Source organism: Halichoerus grypus, chromosome 6 (genome assembly GCF_964656455.1).
Source record: "Halichoerus grypus chromosome 6, mHalGry1.hap1.1, whole genome shotgun sequence".
Taxonomy (NCBI): Eukaryota; Metazoa; Chordata; class Mammalia; order Carnivora; family Phocidae; genus Halichoerus; species Halichoerus grypus.
The window spans coordinates 103,956,976-103,974,345 of NC_135717.1; the positions used below are offsets into that span (position 1 = coordinate 103,956,976).

General features: G+C 42.8%; 2 protein-coding genes across 4 annotated transcripts; both read left to right on the plus strand.

Annotated features, from left to right (window-relative positions):
- The first annotated feature begins 6,973 nt into the window (after positions 1-6,973).
- LOC118540387 (actin-related protein 2/3 complex subunit 5-like protein) lies at positions 6,974-8,062 on the plus strand. The gene has a single exon (XM_036099534.2). It carries the CDS (start codon positions 7,120-7,122, stop codon positions 7,579-7,581), a length of 462 nt encoding a protein of 153 aa, XP_035955427.1. The 5' UTR covers positions 6,974-7,119; the 3' UTR covers positions 7,582-8,062.
- Positions 8,063-10,131: 2,069 nt separating this feature from the next.
- On the plus strand, positions 10,132-16,324 carry ETFBKMT (electron transfer flavoprotein subunit beta lysine methyltransferase). 3 transcript variants are annotated; one of them, XM_036099527.2, is made up of 5 exons: positions 10,132-10,276; positions 11,268-11,405; positions 11,753-12,194; positions 14,105-14,235; positions 15,215-16,324. In XM_036099527.2, the coding sequence occupies exons 3-5, from the start codon at positions 11,869-11,871 to the stop codon at positions 15,556-15,558; spliced, it is 801 nt and encodes a 266-aa protein (XP_035955420.1). In that variant the 5' UTR covers positions 10,132-10,276; positions 11,268-11,405; positions 11,753-11,868; the 3' UTR covers positions 15,559-16,324. The 3 variants fall into 3 exon arrangements, with proteins under 3 accessions (XP_035955420.1, XP_035955421.1, XP_077931976.1); XM_036099528.2 differs by having other exon boundaries at positions 10,272-10,412; XM_078075850.1 differs by lacking the exon at positions 10,132-10,276 and having other exon boundaries at positions 10,286-11,405.
- Positions 16,325-17,370: the final 1,046 nt, after the last annotated feature.

The following is a 17,370-nucleotide window of genomic DNA, read 5'->3' on the forward strand; positions in this document are numbered from 1 at the left end:
GGTTTTTTTTCTCCCCTACATAAACAATAATTACACTTTCTAAACTGCCCTCTGGGGGAATGCCTGAGTTGCTTTTTGAAACACCACGGGAAAGTCTGATTAAGGGACAGATAAAGAAACAGAGCAGCTTATCAAGACCTGGAGGAGATAATTCAGAAGTTAACAGTGATGTCACGTGAAAGAAAGAATGAAGAAATCTGAGAGCTGGAGCACAGAATAGAGTGGTTTCAGAATTATGGTTGAGGTCCACTGTCTGCCAGACTGTTGGGCTCCTGGTCATGTGTGTCTCTTGTAAAATAGACAGATTCCTGGGTTCCACCCCAAACCAGCTAAGTCGGCATCTCCAGGCCAGGGTCTGGGAAGTGAAATTATTTAAGGTGGGTCTTCTCATCAGGGGAGTTTGGAATACATTGTTCTGGAATTGTTTGTAAATAGCACTGGCTCTGGGAGTTTTAAAAATGATGGCTCCCTGATTCCAGCCTGAGGATTCTGCACCTAAATGTGTAATGAGGAGAGCGCATGCGTAATTTAAAACTCTTTTTCGGTGGTCCCCGCTGCTGGCGCTTGTTAGAAATGCAGACTTTCAGGTACCTCCACAACCTGAACCAGAATCTGACCTTTAACAAGACACCTAGCTGGTTGGTATGCATATCAAGGTTTGGGAAGCACTGCCTTGGGGGTACTCGGAGGTGTGGCTATTGTCACTCCCAACTTTACGTGGGACCAGGACAGGTCTCCTTCTGGAGGGGAGGCACCAGACCACCTGGGAGAAGGAGCCCACCACCCTCTCTAGGTTTGGGGGAATATTTCATTTAAACACTGTTTTTGCTGATGAGAACATTGGAAATAGGCCAAGGCTCAGGATGCTGCGGAAGGAGAACTGAAGTGGGAGTAAGCGAAGTTTGGGGTTCAGAGTGTAGGGACTATGATATTGATGTAGGAAAGATGACCTTAGAGTTCAAAGCTCACAGCCAAGAAAGAATTCTTGAGATACCTTTGGTGCAAAAAGGTGGTTTTATGAAAGCACAGGGACAGGACCCGTGGGTAGAAAGAGCTGCACTGGGGTCATGAGCAGTGGCCCATTATATACTTTCAAGTTGGGAGGGGGTTAGAGATAGTGTAAGTCTCTAAGGAATTTTGAAAGCAAGGTTTCCAGGACCTTGAGGGGGCTACCTATTGGTGGGAAAGGTCATTTATTACTGTCTAATAAAACCTTAGTCATGAGACCCTTCAGATGTATATCAGTGGGCCATATGCTTGGGGGATGATTGCCAACACGTATCTTGGGGGGAGGGGGTTTAGACATAAAGGATTTTCCAAAGGAATTTTTATATGTTAAACTGGACTTAACAGGATCCTGGGAATGGGGGTGGGGGTCAGGCTAGGATTGCCTTTTGCCTTTAGCAAAGTGTAAACATCAAGGCAGTTGAGTCCCTAGAGGAATGTCACTCTCCCTGTTTCAAGAACTTGTCAATGGGCTGTAGGTAATAAGGAAATTTAATAATTTTTCTTCTGCCTTTGTTTCCCACATCAATATGGCTAGAAGGAACGTTGGGGGAAGTCTCAAAACTGTAGTTGCAAACTGTTTCTCCTGAGGGCATATGCTAATGCAGGGCTGCCAGAAGGGGTTCCTGGCTGAGAACACTCAAGTTAGCCTTGGGGTCCCCACTGCTCTTAGGCAGACCCCTTTAGATCCCTAAGATCTGAACTTTAACCTCGGTAAGCAACGAGGACTTTGGCAAGGTACCAGTTCCTTTCAGCTTTATGATTGGGAAACTGCGAAGAAGAGACATTCTTTTCCTGTACTGAACAATAAAAACAAGTTCATTTTTAGTGTTTCATTTGTCTAAAACAAAAAAATGACTGGCCTCAGAATGCAACACTCTTGTTTGCTGTCCTAAAGCTTTTCTGTATGATTTCATATCAGTCTGGGGTTTGGGGCTTCAGGGCGAAGGAAAACAATTCACAGGGAACTGGGAAGAACAAATGTTTGGTAAATAAATGTTCGCCATGCCATGCAGAGAAGTCTTTCTGATGTAAAAATTTCTCTCTGGGAATAGCTCTCTTCCCAGTACAGGCCCCCTATCTAAATTCTTTTAGGCAGTTAAGGGAGAGGTCAAAAGCTCTTTTTGAGTCTGTTGGGCCTTGGTTGTCTTCAGCTGGAAATAATCTACATGGCAAACTGGGTACGTTCTGGGGCGGCCTGTCCTGAACTCCATCACCTACGCTAGAGTCTAGCAATTCCACTCCTAGGTAACCCGAGAAATGTAAACATATATCCACGAGAAGAGTCCTACAAGAATGTTCAAGCAGCTTCACAGCTTTGTCTATAATGACCCCAAACTGGAAACAACATGAACGTCAATAGGCAGAAAAAGAGATAAAGTCTGTTCACACAGTGGAACACTATGGAATGACAGAAAGAGTGAAGTACCACTAGCAGCAACAGCATGGCGAATCTCAAAAACATTATGCTAGGCAAAAGAAGCCAGATACAAAAGAGTACATACTGTGTAATTCCATTTGTGTGAAACTCTAGAACAGGTAATACTAACCTCTGGTGAATAGACATCAAAACAGTGGTTGCCTAGAGGCAGGTGGGTGGACAGATGAGACTAGCTGAGAAGGGGCAGGAGGAACTTTCTGGGGCAATGGGAATGTTCCATATCTTGAGAGGTGTGGGTCACATGCATGCATACATTTATCAGAACTCTCAGCAGGGGCACCTGGCTGGCTCAGTCAGTAGAGCATTTGAGTCTTGATCTTGGGGTTGTAAGTTCAAGTCCTACGTTGGGTGTGGAGATTCCTTAAAAATAAAATCTTAAAAAAAACCCCAACACCTCTCATCAGACTATTTGCTTGAGATTTGTGCATTTCAGTATATATGAATTAGAATTTCCCTTAATTAGAGGGAAAAAGAAAAAATGAAACAAATCCCTGTCCTTACGGCTAGTCCCTCTCCTCATTTTAGTTCAATAAGCAAAATAAGTGATGAATGCCTATGGAGCAAAGCCAAGCAGGGAAAGCAATTTTAAGTACAGTGGTCAGACCTTGTGGAGATGGTAGCATCTGAGTAGACTTAAAAGAGAGGAGGGCTTAAAAATCTGCAACAAGGGGCACCTGGGTGACTCAGATGGTTAAGCATCTGCCTTGGGCTCAGGTCATGATCCCGGGGTCCTGGGATGGAGCCGCAGCATCAGGCTCCCTGCTCAGCGAGGAGCCTGCTTCTCCCTTGCCCTCTGCTTGTGCTCTCTCACTATCTTTGTCAAATAAATAAGTAAAATCTTTAAAAAAAAAAAATCTGCAACAAAATACCAGAGAACTAAATTCAGCAGCATAGTGAGAGGATTATACACCATGACTAAGTGGGATTTACCCCTGGAATGCAAGGATGATTCAACATACAAAAATTGATCACTGTAATATGCCACATTAACAGAACGAAGGGGGAGAACCACTCGATCATCTTAATTGATGCAGAAAAAGCATTTGACAAAATTAAGGGAAATGAGGGGTTAGTGGTGCTCCTTGTCTGAGGGAAGACCATTCCAGGCTGGTGGTGTAGCAAGTGTAAGGACCCTGAGGCAGGAAACAGCAAATGTGTTTGCAAACAGCAAGATGGCAGCAAGATGGTGGGTCCGGCATGTTGGAAAAGGTGTTGTTGAAGGGGCAAGTAGTAGGAGTGGGAGCCAGAGAAGGGGCCAGGCTTATGTGTGGGTGGAGGTGCTACCAGAGGGTATTCAGTGGGGCAGTGACATGACCTGACTTCCTTCCCTTTTTTTTTTAAAGAGAAGATATTTTTTCTTTTCTTTTCAAGCTTTTATTTATTTATTTGAGAGAGAGAGAGAGCAAATGAGAGAGAGCAGGCAGAGTGACAGAGGGAGAAGCAGACTCCCCACCGAGCAGGGAGCCCGACGTGGGACTCCATCCCAGGATCCTGGGATCACGACCCAAGCCTAAGGCAGACGCCCAACTGACTGAGCCACCCAGGTGCCCCTGACTTCCTGTTCAAACGGTGGCTCTGCCTTTTCTGTTGGGAATAGACCACAAGGAGCAAGGGTGGAACTGGAGGGGTTAGTTAGGAGGCTACTGCAATAATCCAGGTGACAGGTGATGGCAGCTTAGGGTAGAGCGGCAGTGCAGGTGGTGAGGAGTGCTCAGATTCTGGGTAGATTTTGAAGGTATCGCTTATAGGATTTGCTGGTAGATTAGTTGTGGAGTGTGTGTGAGAGAGAGAGGCAGAGGATGTGTCATGGATGACACCAACATTTTTTTTTTTTTTTGTAAGTAGGCTCCATGCCCAGCATGGAGCCCAACGTGGGGCTTGAACCTGAGACCCTGAGATCAAGACCTGAGCTGAGATCAAGAGTTGGACGCTTAACCAACTGAGTCACCCAGGAGCCCCAGCACAGAGTCTTTCTTAAACTTTAGACTTTAACTATTACCAGGGATGACTATTTCCACCGTATTTTACAACTGAACAAGCATGCCAGTGTGTGGTAACATTGTGGGTGAGAATCTGCTCTTTATCCAGAATTAAGTCGATTTCACAGTTTCAGGGTTTTGTTTTAGTTTTTTGCTTTCACCATTTTAACTGACACACCTGGCCGATATTAAGCTAAATTATCACTAGATGGCACTGTAGTTTTAGTTGGCTGAAGATTGGCCAGCTCTGTAACAGCTCAATCCCTTTTATTGTAAACTGGTCTTAAAAGGGCCCGCTGTCAGGATTTTTAAGCGTGACTTAGTGACCTGGACAAGTTTGCCTCCTGAAGGAGCAGCAACTGCAAACCTCAGAGGAGGAACTGAGAAGAGGAAACCTACACAGTCACAAAGACATGGTGCCACAGAATCGTTGCAAGGATAGCTTGGTGGAGAGAAGCTAGAAGGAAGCTTAAGCTCTAGAAAACCCCAAACTTCATACTTCATTCAAAAGTGTGGGGAGAAACACATTCTGAGGTGGCAGAGGCAAATCACACTTCCTTGGGTGCATTGTTTTTTTTTAAAGTAAGCTTCATACCCAATGTGGGACTTGAACTCACGACCCCGATATCAAGAGTCGCATGCTTGTGCTCGCTTCGGCAGCACATATACTAAAAGAGTCGCATGCTCTACAGACTGAGCCAGCCAGGCACCCCTCCTTGGGGGCAATTTATATGTTGTTTGCCTCTCAAGGCTGATTTTATTTATTTTATTTTACTTATTTATTTTTTTAAAAAGTTTTTATTTATTTATTTGACAGAGAGAGACAGAGAGGGGACACAAGCAAGGGGGAGTGGGAGAGGGAGAAGCAGGCTCCCCGCTGAGCAGGCAGCCCGATGTGGGCTTGATCCCAGGGTCCCAGGATCATGACCTGAGCCGAAGGCAGACGCTTAACGACTGAGCCACCCAGGCACGCCTCAAGGCTGATTTTAAAACAAAACTGAAGTGTCAATATTTTATTAGAAATATATTTACAAACTTATTTAATTTATATTGATAAACACTTAAAAATTATGTTATAAACAATCTCCCAAAGTGGCAAAAGAAGTTATGTTTTTCCCATCATTCCAGATAATTCCATTAACTTTGTTGAATTGTTCTTCCAGCACTGAGGAAAAACAAAGATACAAAGCCCCTATTTTTAATGTACCTGAATTGTGTAAGAACAGAAAAACAATGCAGCAATTCGGATTTAAAATGAGACACAATTTGAATAGAAGATGAATGGATGGCAAAGAAGCACATGAAAAGATGCTCAAACAACATGGATGAATCTCAAAATAAGCATGTTGAGTGAAAACAAAGACAAAAAAAGAGTACATACTGTACGATTGCATTTATATAGAAATCTAGAAGATGCAAACTGATCTATAGTGACAGAGACCTGACCAGTGACTGCCTGGGGATGGAGGAGGGGATGTGGGCAAGGACAGGAGGGAGGGATAATACCGAGGAGGGGGTGTGGGCGGGGCAGGGGAGGGGGCACTGAATATGCTCACCATCTTGATTTTGGTAATGGTTTCATGAGTGTATATATACATATCAAAACATCAGATTGGGACGCCTGGGTGGCTCAGTCAGTTAAGCGTCTGCCTTCGGCTCAGGTCATGATTCCAGGGTCCTGGGATGGAGCCCCACAGTGGAGCCCCACATCGGGCTCCCTGCTCAGTGGGGAGCCTGCTTCTCCCTCCCCCTGCTGCTCCCCCTGCTTGTGCGCTCTCTCGGACAAATAAACATACAAAATCTTAAAAAAACCCAAAAAACCCCATCAGATTGTACACTTTAAATATGTGAAATTTATTGCACGTTAATTATACCTCAATAAAACTGTTAAAAATGAAATTTAAAAATGAGACATTAATATGTAATGTTTATTTACTCATTTATTTGCTTTTTCTTTCATTTAACAGAATTTATTGAGTGTCTTAATTGTGCCAGAAGATAAAAGAGGAAAGAGATGGTCTGCTTCTAAGTCTAGTAGAGGAGCCAGGTAATGGCAGTTCTGCATGATATTCTCGTTGGATGTACCCATAGGAAGCTAAGAAACTGTCAAGATTAGTGTGTGTGTTGGGGAAGGCTTTTCAGAGGGCCTTGACCCTGAGCTGAGTTCTGAAGGTTGAGGAGGGAGGATGGGTTGTTTAGGTGGCAAAGGCTGCACCTTGCTGTCTTAACCAAGGCCTAGGGGAGAGAACAGGCCCTGAGGCAAAAATCATAAAGCTCAATTGATAGCTCAGTTGTTATCAGACAGTTCACAAGTCTGCTTGGTACATGTGGGTCAACTTTAATAAAAGCAAGACAGGACACCTGGGTGGCTCAGTTGGTTAAGCGACTGCCTTCGGCTCAGGTCATGATCCTGGAGTCCCAGGATCGAGTCCTGCATCGGGCTCCCTGCTCAGCAGGGAGTCTGCTTCTCCCTCTGACCCTCCCCCCTCTCATGTGCTCTCTCTCTCTCAAATAAATAAATAAAATCTTTAAAAAATAAATAAATAGGGGCGGGCGGCGGCGTCTGCGCGCGGAGGAGGTGGAGGAGGCGCCGGGCGGCCGCTTCCCGCCCCCGAGCCTGAGCCGGTGCCCAGCGGGCTAGAGCGGAGGTCGGACGCGGAGCGGAGCCGGCTGAGCGGGCGCCGAGTCCCCGCCATGGCCCGGAACACGCTGTCCTCGCGCTTCCGTCGGGTGGACATCGATGAGTTTGACGAGAACAAATTCGTGGACGAGCAGGAGGAGGCGGCGGCGGCGGCGGGCGAGCCAGACCCGGACCCTAGCGAGGTGGATGGCCTTCTGCGGCAAGGGGACATGCTTCGGGCATTCCACGCAGCCTTGCGGAACTCTCCCATCAACACCAAGAATCAGGCCGTGAAGGAACGAGCCCAGGGCGTGGTGCTGAAAGTGCTCACAAACTTTAAGAGCAGTGAAATTGAGCAGGCTGTGCAGTCGCTGGACAGAAATGGCATTGACTTGCTAATGAAGTACATTTATAAAGGGTTTGAGAAGCCCACAGAAAACAGCAGTGCAGTGTTACTCCAGTGGCATGAAAAGGCATTAGCAGTAGGAGGACTAGGCTCCATTATAAGAGTTCTTACAGCAAGAAAGACTGTTTAAAAAAATAAAAGGACTCATGTTACCTTGAGAAGAATTTTGGATGCACAGGCTGATGAAGAAGGGATTGACAATGGACCATCTTCCTGGGATCTCCCAGCTGAACTATTTCAGGACATGCATCCGCTGAAGTGTATTTTATTTTCAAGGTGGAGGGAGAACTTGTCTGTTTCCTAAATCCTTTGCAGGATCTGATAGTCTATGCCTTTGTCCACGAGTAACACGGAACTGACCTCGTAACTGTCTGCCGGAGTGGCTGGTCAGCGTTGGTGGGCGTAGCTGTGCGCTCTGCCTATTTCGCGTGGGGGAGGGACGATCTGGGCAGGTGCAGATCCAAGGGCTGTGGTCAAAGGGAGACTTGTTTTTTTGAAGTAGTAAAACTTGGAGGGTTTGTACAGACATCCCGTCTCCCGACAGAAGATGGGCTCTCTTGGATTCATTGTAAAGTGCCTGCTGCATCAATAAAGCTCTTGGCTTATTAGTATGTAAAAAAAAAAAATAAATAAAAAAAAATAAATAAATAAAAGCAAGACAGTTCTTTCTTTTAATTAAGAAAAAACAATACATCAACACCAAGCAACGACAGAAAAGAAAATCCAGGTCTATTTTTCATGGATTATCTGGTTTATCTTATAGGAATGTAAGGCCTTTTCTAGGCTATAGAAATATAAAGTCCAGAAAACAACAACAACAACAAAACATTTAAGTTGTACTGTAGAGAATGAGAGAGGAAGGTAGGATTGGAGAGAGACTAGTTAAAGGAATTCAGGGAAAGGATCATAGGGCTGAACTAAGGCAATAGCTGAAGGAATAGAAAGTGGATCAATTTTAAAATTATTAAGGTGGGGAGTGGACATTCAGCAGTCCCTTTAGCCTAGTTCCAAGTTTTGTTCAAGGTGTCTTCACTTTTTTTTTTTGTCTTCACATTATTAAATGCATCTTCAATGATGAGCACTTACATTTTTACTGGAAACCCTCTTTTGTAAAAATGTTAGGCTTACCTCCTGTCCCTGGTGTCTTGGGCAATAACTGGGATGTTCTTGCTATTCACAGGAATAGAACACAAGCTAGTTAAAAACAATTCTTTGACAAATTGATCTTGAACATGGATTAAGGTTTATTGCTAGTAAGAGAATCGGAGTGTGTGGAAACGAGAAATTATAGTTGAGAAAACAAAGGTTTACATCAGCAGCTAATTTTTTTAAAAAGTAGCCAGTTAATAAATACAATTTTATTCACAGTCATATTAGTTTTTATAGAGGAAATCTAGGGCAGAGTGACTCAGAGATGCTAGGTGTGTATCCTACCCATCTAAAATAAGTACAGTCATTCATGCAAGGAGCAAATGAGCAGGATGCATCTGGGGTTGTTAACTGGAATAACAAAGTTTCATTCCCTTCTAGTAGTTCCTAGAGGTTCCAGTTTACAGGGAAAATGGGAAACCCCGTAAACCCGAGGGCAGAAATGGAGAACAGAAGCAACAAGCTCTAATTTTGAACAGGCGGCTGTCAGGTCATTCCCCAAACTGCAGACTAAGATGCAGAAACATGATTTGCCCGTTTCTTAGTTTGGGTCAATTTTCTTTTTTCCCTTTGGCACACCTGAGCGGGTTTTAATTGTTGTCAGGTGGGATGGCGAGTCTATTTTGGAGATGTTGAGGGTTGGAAGATGGGACATATGGGTCCAGAACTTGAATGATATAGGTTGCAAATAGATTTATATTGTACATTTATGCAAATTATAAAAGAGAGGACATACATTATGATTTAAGTTCAGTTGAAGGTTAAGTGTCATCAAGGGCTTATACTGTGTCTATTTTGCTCACCACTCTGCCCAGTGCCTAGAAGTGTGTGTAGGGGCTCTGAAGGAATTGCCCCAAGATGTGCCACTTTGACCTGTGGATTATTTCTGAGCTGAAAACAATCAAGGTACAAAAGACTCAGGAAGAAACTGACCTCCCCCCTTACTGCCTGAAAGAATATAAATAGAGGACCTGCTCCAGAAGAAATCTATCACCATAGATAACTACAGCATAATATGAACTAGATGTGATAGGGAGGAATTTAGCAAAGTCTGTTTGTTAAAATTCCTCTCTCTGTCCCATTGTTTCTGTGTGGCCCAGCAAACATTTACGCCTTTCATCTTCTGTGAATTACTTTCCTTCCCTTTGAAGTCCCAAACTCCCTTCTCTTTAGTTCAGGACGACATATAAACCTCCTTTGACCTTTCTGTTTTTGCATCTCTTTTACACCTGGCATTTCCATAGGTACAAGATTCAATTTGGTTTTCTTCTGTTGATGTGTTTCCTGTCAATTTAATTCTAAGATCAGCTAGAAGAAGCTTTGAAAGGTGGAGGAAGGGAAGAGAAACATTTTTCCTCTCCAACAAGTGACTGGCACAAAGCAAACGCTCCCAGTTCGGCTGGATTTCGCAGAAATCAGAGTTTGACGGTCCCACGCTTCCAGAGCGAGGTCGGAGTGCCGCCTCCTCCGGAGGCCCTGCCCCTTTAAGAAAGGTAGGAAAAGGCCGAGGGAGGCTGCTGGGAAGGAGGGCGGGGCGCGCGGTCCACGCTCTGCACCAGGAGGCGCGCGCCTGCCTGCCCGCGGGGGTCGGCGCGCCAGGTGCGGTTCTAAAGAATGCCGGGAAAGACGCACAAAGGCGAGTGCTTAGCTTCCCTGGGCGCTGTTCGCCCACCCTGGTAAGGACAAAAAGGAAGCCTGTGCCTGCCCCTTTAAGACCGAGCCCTGTTCTCCTCGGAGGGAAATAACGTGGTCACGAACACTTTTGGAACTTACCTTTTAAACCCCTCTTCCTTCCTTAACAATTGATAACAGGTACCGAGTGCCCACCGCATAGTCCCGTGTTCATGAAGGATGCTTTTTTGGTGTTGGGGTGAGAGGGGGAGGCGCCGGTCTAGACAACACGGTGTTCCAAACCAAAATCCTCTCATATTTGCTCTGCTGTATTTATAAGCTTCGGCTCGTGCGATTCAAGGGCTGACCCAACACTTCCTAACAGAATTAGTCCAGGGAGAAGGGAGGCTGTTAGAGACCTGGGATCCCGAGGGCACGATGGGGAGATGACACCTACTGAAAGCCTATCCTGAGTTCGCACGCAAGTGGCCTGACAGGCATTTTAGCCTGCCCTGTGTTTTGATATTTTAATTGATCACTTGCGTTTACAAGTGGGGGTTTTTGTGTGAATATCTGGATTATCTTGAGAAACTGGAAGAGCTGGCAGCGTGTTCTTACCTGGAAGCAGTTTGCCGGCCCCTTTGCACTGCTCAGAAACAGAATCCAGGTCGCCACAGCCCCTCTGCTATAACCAGCGGCATCACTCATGGATCACCGGTCTGGCCCCTACTCTAAATATTTGGGTGGATGGATATAGGACCGTTTAAAACATTTATGCCGAACAGGTCAGAGGTCCCAAGTAACTGGGCATATAGTTTGTGTTTAAACTGCTGTTTTTTATTCTTTCTCGTTCTTACCAAGGTGTTTTTCTATTGGAACAAGCCTTTTCCTCCCAGGCTTGGTAAAGATGAGTCATCAGAGATATTTACAGGAAGATACTTGCAAGTTGATATTTTTTATGACAATTAAATCCATAAAGTTTTAAGAAAAAATCTGAATCTTGATTACATCGATGTGTACTCGGTATAATTTGTATACCTTTGTCCACAATTACAGTTTGGTAACCTCCACGACTCTTGGCAAGACTTCATAAAGGCCAGAACTGTGTTTGCCCTGGCAATAGCTCTACCCCACTGCTAGAGTCTAAGCTTCCCAAAGATGGAGACTTATTTTGTTCACAGTGCCTGCTTAAAGGTAAGTGGTTTACTAAATGTGTTAAAGAACTTTATTTTGTGTGTGTGTGTGAAAGAACTTTAAAGGTAAACCTTATTTTATGTAACAGGCATGTTCCCGAGGTTTTCTCTCAAAATCAAATGTTTGTATATTTGTTGTTCTAAATTATTAAAAGGCTTTTGTTGTGAAAAGACTTCCTTTAAAAGGTTGGATTTTCCTAAGTTGATGCACCAACACTTCCGTCTGAAATGGACTTGCACTTGTGAATCATCTGCTACAGAGCTTACACTGTAATATTTTCTTCCTATGTAATGGGATATGGAAGTGTGAGTGAACCTTGGAATTTTCAGTATTATTTCTGTTTTTAGAGACCCACAGATTCCAGTTGAGATCACCGTGGCAGCCGGACCCTTCCTTCCTCATGAGGAGCAGCAGCTCTTATCAACAGCAACACTGACAGAACCTGTGTTTTGGACAAGGACCGATGGCTTCGAGCCTAGGTTGGAGAGCATGTGCACCATTTCCCATGAACCACTGTGGTGTCTTTCTGAAAGCTGTGAGAAGCAATGGTCTTTCCTTGTTTCCCTGGGGCCATTACCCCTGGAGAGGAACTGGAAGCTTTTTGGACCCTGAGATGAAAGCTTTCCTGGAGGAGAACACTGAAGTCAGCAGCAGTGGCAGCCTCACCCCTGAAATCCAGTTGCGGCTTCTGACGCCCAGATGCAAGTTCTGGTGGCAAAAAGCTGACCTGTGGCCCTATAGCGAACCTTACTGGGCAATCTACTGGCCAGGAGGCCAGGCCCTGTCTAGGTATTGCCCTAACTGAAATGGGAAGCTTTAAGGCCCATACAGATCTGTTTTCTGCAGATTCTTTTTTTCAGCAGATTCTTTTTTCAGCCCCTTCCAACTCTGCATTCTCCCTGCTCCTCACAAAAAACCAGAGTTAAACCCCCAAATTCTTGTTTTCTTAATTTGGAGCAGTTTATCAGTGTATTTCCCCAAACACAGTTCTCTCTCCAAGAGAAACCCTAGGATCAGCTGTCATACTATGAATGATCTGGAAATTTCACACTATTTTCTGGTTCATGGTTCATAAGGTATGGCCAGTGCAGTTTCTAGATGGAACCTAAAGCCCTGGTCCTTTAGCTCTCCTAGTTTGATCTAGTAAATGTTGCTCCTCGAGCCTCACACTCCCTCCCTCCCTGGAGCCTCACTTCTCTCAATCTCTCAAAGAACAAGAGATGTGAGTGAGTGGGCCCCACAAGGATTCCTTCTCTAGTGGCTTACTGACATCTCAGGTGAACTCTGGACTTGAATCTGCATTTTTCTTTTCTTTTCTTTTTTTTAAGTAAGCTCTATGCCCATCGTGGGGCTTGAACTCACAACCCTGAGATCAAGAGTTGCATGCTGTACCGACTGAGCCAGCCAGGTGTCCTGAATGTGCATTTTTAAGGTGTCCTCTTCCACCCACCCCACCCCCCCCGCCCCCACACAGCAAAAGTGTTCTTTAGGACATTCTCTCACATATTCACACTATGCTTTTTATTAAAACACAGCTGCTGAGACAAAGGCAAGAGCTTTCAGCATTTCAGTCTGGTTTTTGCTCTTAGATTGGTAAATGATTAAACCTGCTTATACCTTAAGGGTATAGACCTCTGAAATGAAAAGGATAAGGACTTCTCATTGGCAGGAACGGGATGGCCTAACAGAATTAATGTTGTATATAGTTTTAAATGCAAAAGAAATAAATGCATATGTAGAGCTTTTCAGAGAATCCTGAAGATTGGAAAGCTTTCTAGGTGTTATCAAACAATTCTGATTTTCTGGTTGTTGCCAAATTTTCAAGCTTTATTCACTTACATCATACCTTAAAAATATTGACATTTTCAGTGACGTCTATTAAAGTGATTGTTTATCAACTTCAAATATAAATACAATCAAATTCCTTAACAGACTGAATCAGAGGTCACAAGTTGGTGCACCCGCAGATGTGTTTTGTTCGGCCTTTATTTGTAAATTTAAAACAAAAAATCAGTTGCTAACATTTAAAACTTGGGACATTTCAAAAAAATAAAAAATAAAAATAAAACTTGGGAAATTTCATGTAAAAATGTCTGATTTTGAAAAACAGGAAAATCTGATAACACAGGATTTCTGCATGGCAACAGTGAGCTGAAGATGGGTAGCGCTTTCGCTTTAGACAGGCCATGTACATCCCTAGTTTGCCATAATCCCGGATATTCTTCACTTTCCAGTGGTAAGGTCAAGTGTCAGGGTTTATTATTTATTTCAGGGTTTCTCATCCATCTTCAGTGTTTGATACTATTTAGTCCTGGTCCAAATTGTTCGGTTGAACTGGACTTTGTACTTTACCAGAGAGGTCATTATAACAACATAAGCAGTAGGTAAAACCACTCTATGATGCACAATCAATCAGGAGGAGACAGTGAATTTTGGATCTAGTTTACTGAATCCTTATTATAGCCGTATTTTGTCAGTCAGTATTCTTGGTGCGTGACCGTTTCTGGATCATAGTAAGTGCTCAGTATTTTAAAAAGACTTTTTTGGGGGGTGGTGGCGCCTGGTTGGCTCAGTCATTAGAGGTCGTTCAACCCCTCTGTTGGGTATAGAGCTTAAAAAAAAAAAAAAAGACTTTTTTTTAAATACCTCTTACTGACCTTCTCCCGTCTCAGTGTTTTTTTGCTTTCTTTCCAAATTAGGTATCTTTTGGATAATCCTGATGTTGTTAGAGGAAAGTCTGTGTTAGATCTTGGGAGTGGCTGTGGGGCTACGTCTATAGCGGCCAAGATGAGCGGGGCATCGAGGATCTTGGCCAACGACATAGACCCTAGTAAGGATTTCATATTTAAAAATACTTAAAGCTCATCTTTATTTTCTTCCAGGATAAATATCTATAGATGCCTCAACATGATAGCTTATTTCCATGTATATTTTGTAATCTGATATTGTGAACTTCTGTTCAGTAGGACATTGTCTGTGAGGAGCCTGTGAGGCCTGAATTGAAGTGCGTATCTCTCAAGAGGATTTGTATTTATGTCTGTCGGATATCCCAAAGTGTACCAAGCTGGGAGCACTTACTCTTAATTTCTGGGCGAGGGATTTCCTGAAATATGTAGGTTGTGTGTATTTGACCAAAACCCAAGTGAGGAGAGAGGCCTTGTGTTTTGAGGGAGAGTTTATTCCATTAAAACCTAAGTTGGGACAGGTCAGTTTTAATTTTTTCTGATTTTCTTTTAGTTTTCAATTTTACTGAGGATCTAGCTTTTATCCTTATTTTATTTTATTTTTTGGGGGGAGAGTGGAGAGGGGTAGAGGAAGAGGGAGAGAGAGAATCTTAAGCAGGCTCCATGCCCAGCATGTGAGCCCGATGCAGGGCTTGATTTCACAACTCAGATCATGACCTGAGCCAAAATCAGGAGTCAGAAGCCTAACGGACTGAGCCACCCAGCTGCCCCAAGATCCTTATTTTATACAGGGGTCTCAGTTCTAACTTGCCAGGTTGCTCAAGCCCAAGGCTTGTTTCCCTGGATAGCTATAATAAACCAAACCTCTTGGTTATTAGATCAGCAAATGTTCCTTAAAACCTCCACATTTCTAGGTGTTTTGTATTGTTTGTTTTGTTTTCAGGATATCCATTCATGCATTTGAAAATTGCAGTAAATAGTTTATATTGGTAGATACTTCTTTACCTAAAAAACAACTTTCAACAAAAGGGAAAAAATATTGTTAGATTTTCTAAATTACTTAAATGAATCAATAGGGGATTAAAACTGCCTAGCATAAACCAATTCATTATGTGCTTCTTAAAGTTGCAGGAATGGCTATCACACTGAATTGTGAGTTGAACCAACTGGATCCTTTTCCCATTTTAACCAAAAATATTTTGGATTTGGAACAAGATAAGTGGGACCTTGTTGTGCTTGGAGATATGTTTTATGATGAAGACCTTGCAGACAGTCTTCATCAATGGCTGAAGAATTGCTTTTGGACCCATAGAACTCGAGTCCTGATTGGTGACCCTGGACGACCCCAGTTCAGTGGACATAGCATTCAACATCAACTGCACAAAGTGGTAGAATATTCACTTCCAGAGCCTACTAGGAAGGAAAACAATGGATTGACAACAAGCACAGTATGGGATTTTCAGCCTTGAGTTGTCCAAGTGCTTCCAGGTGTGAATATAGCTATGTTTGGGTTTAACCCTAAAAGACCCTCCAGTTTAAAGCATGTAGTATCTTGTTTCCAAAACCTGAAGTCTTAAAGTTTTGTCAGCCTTTGTCATGTAATTTGTTCTGCATTATGCCAAATATACAAATCTCTACTTGCAGTTTTCTGGTTTTGCTGCTGTAGGAATAGAATTCTAGAAGGCAACACCAAAATGGTAGCAACATGTAATTTAAGTAGTGGAGAGGGATGAGAAAGAAAATGAGAAAGCAAAATCTGTTTCTGTAGTTGAGGACAACTCTATGATGGATCTTCAAATTAGACACAATACAAAATATAGAAGAGTACTGTATTTCAAAAAATGACCTGTAAAGATCAGAGCTGCATTTAGTGTGGTACAGAGTACATGGGCTTTGGAGTCAGGCAACTCTGTCACTTTCTAGTTGGGACTTTAGGCTAGTTAAGCTCTCTGAGCTTTAATTTCCTCATCTATAAAATTGTAACAAACTTAATAAACCTCACCTCAAGACTATTTTATTAAATGAAAGTATAAAGTGCCTCATACAGTATTTAGTACATAATAGGACCTCAACTGACAGTCGTGGATAAAAATAAAGATTTTAGAATTTCCTATATACCGTGACACTTTTTGATGCCTCTTTATGGTTCACTAAGGTTAGCTAGAAATTGGTAATGCTATTATATGTCCCAGGTTGTCAGGATCTTATATATCAATAAAAACCCTATGAGATAAATGAGAATGTGAAGAAGAATATGTATAGTATACCACTATTTATAGGTGAATGTATGAAAAGATGTATGTATGTACCTACATATGTATATACATATAAAATACATATTTGCTTGCAACATACATAGCATATTCCTGAAAAGATAAACAAGTAACTGCTAATGTGGTTGCCTTCTGAGAGGGTACCAGATAGCTGGTAGACTGGGGTGGGAGGGAGGCTTAGGTTTTACCTTTGGGTCTTATAATTCTGTACTGTAGATTTTCTATTCTCTAATTTAAAACTAAACACCAGCATTATATGTGTTACAAGTGAAATATAAAATGCAGCCTTTCTAATGTACTCTTATGTTCTTATACACTGCTTAGGAATTGTTTATAACATGTGCATTTTATATAAACTTTCTAATAATACATGCATGCTGTTGGGATTATGGTACCAGGGAAATGTGATCAGAGTTACAGTCATACAGCAGAAATGTGGAGAAAGCAGTTAAGGGCAAGTTGTTGCTCAGATAGGAAAATAGGATAATTCGATGGGAGTCTGGGAGCTGGGGCTGCAGAGGATTTGGTGATTATTGAACTTGGAAGTCAGAGTTTATTTCAGCCCAGTGAAACAACTCTTGTGCATCTAATTCCCATTGGTCTGTTGGGTCTTAAACATTATCAACCTAAATTTTGATTCAGACTTGGTTAAAATTAATAGAAATTAAAGGTTACAGTGGCATTGGATGATATTTGAGAGGAAAGAGTTTTTTTGACAATATCCTTTGAAAATTCAGAGTACTCTGCTGGTTATTGCCCTTCCCAGCAAGATAAGAAAGAGTAAATTATACTCGGGAGCACTGTGGAAGTCAACTTGATGACACAAAGAGAAGATTTAAGTTTAAGTTTAAGTATCTACAGACCCTGTTTCTGTTATCCTCTCTTGATGATTTATTAGGCAGGCACAAAGTCTTTGAGATATCCAAATGTTACTTAAGATATTTTAAAATCTCCCATGTATATAATGGTAAGCCTTGAATGACTTCATAGTTTAACAAACAGGTTTGT

What these genes read in the sequence shown, in the direction of transcription:
- LOC118540387 (XM_036099534.2), top strand. Translation starts at nt 7,120, where the DNA reads ATGGCCCGGAACACGCTGTCCTCGCGCTTCCGTCGGGTGGACATCGAT.
- ETFBKMT (XM_036099527.2), top strand. Translation starts at nt 11,869, where the DNA reads ATGGCTTCGAGCCTAGGTTGGAGAGCATGTGCACCATTTCCCATGAAC. An exon ending in GGAGGCCAGGCCCTGTCTAG is followed by an intron (nt 12,195 to 14,104) that starts GTATTGCCCTAA and finishes TTTCCAAATTAG; the next exon opens with GTATCTTTTGGATAATCCTG. An exon ending in GGCCAACGACATAGACCCTA is followed by an intron (nt 14,236 to 15,214) that starts GTAAGGATTTCA and finishes TGCTTCTTAAAG; the next exon opens with TTGCAGGAATGGCTATCACA.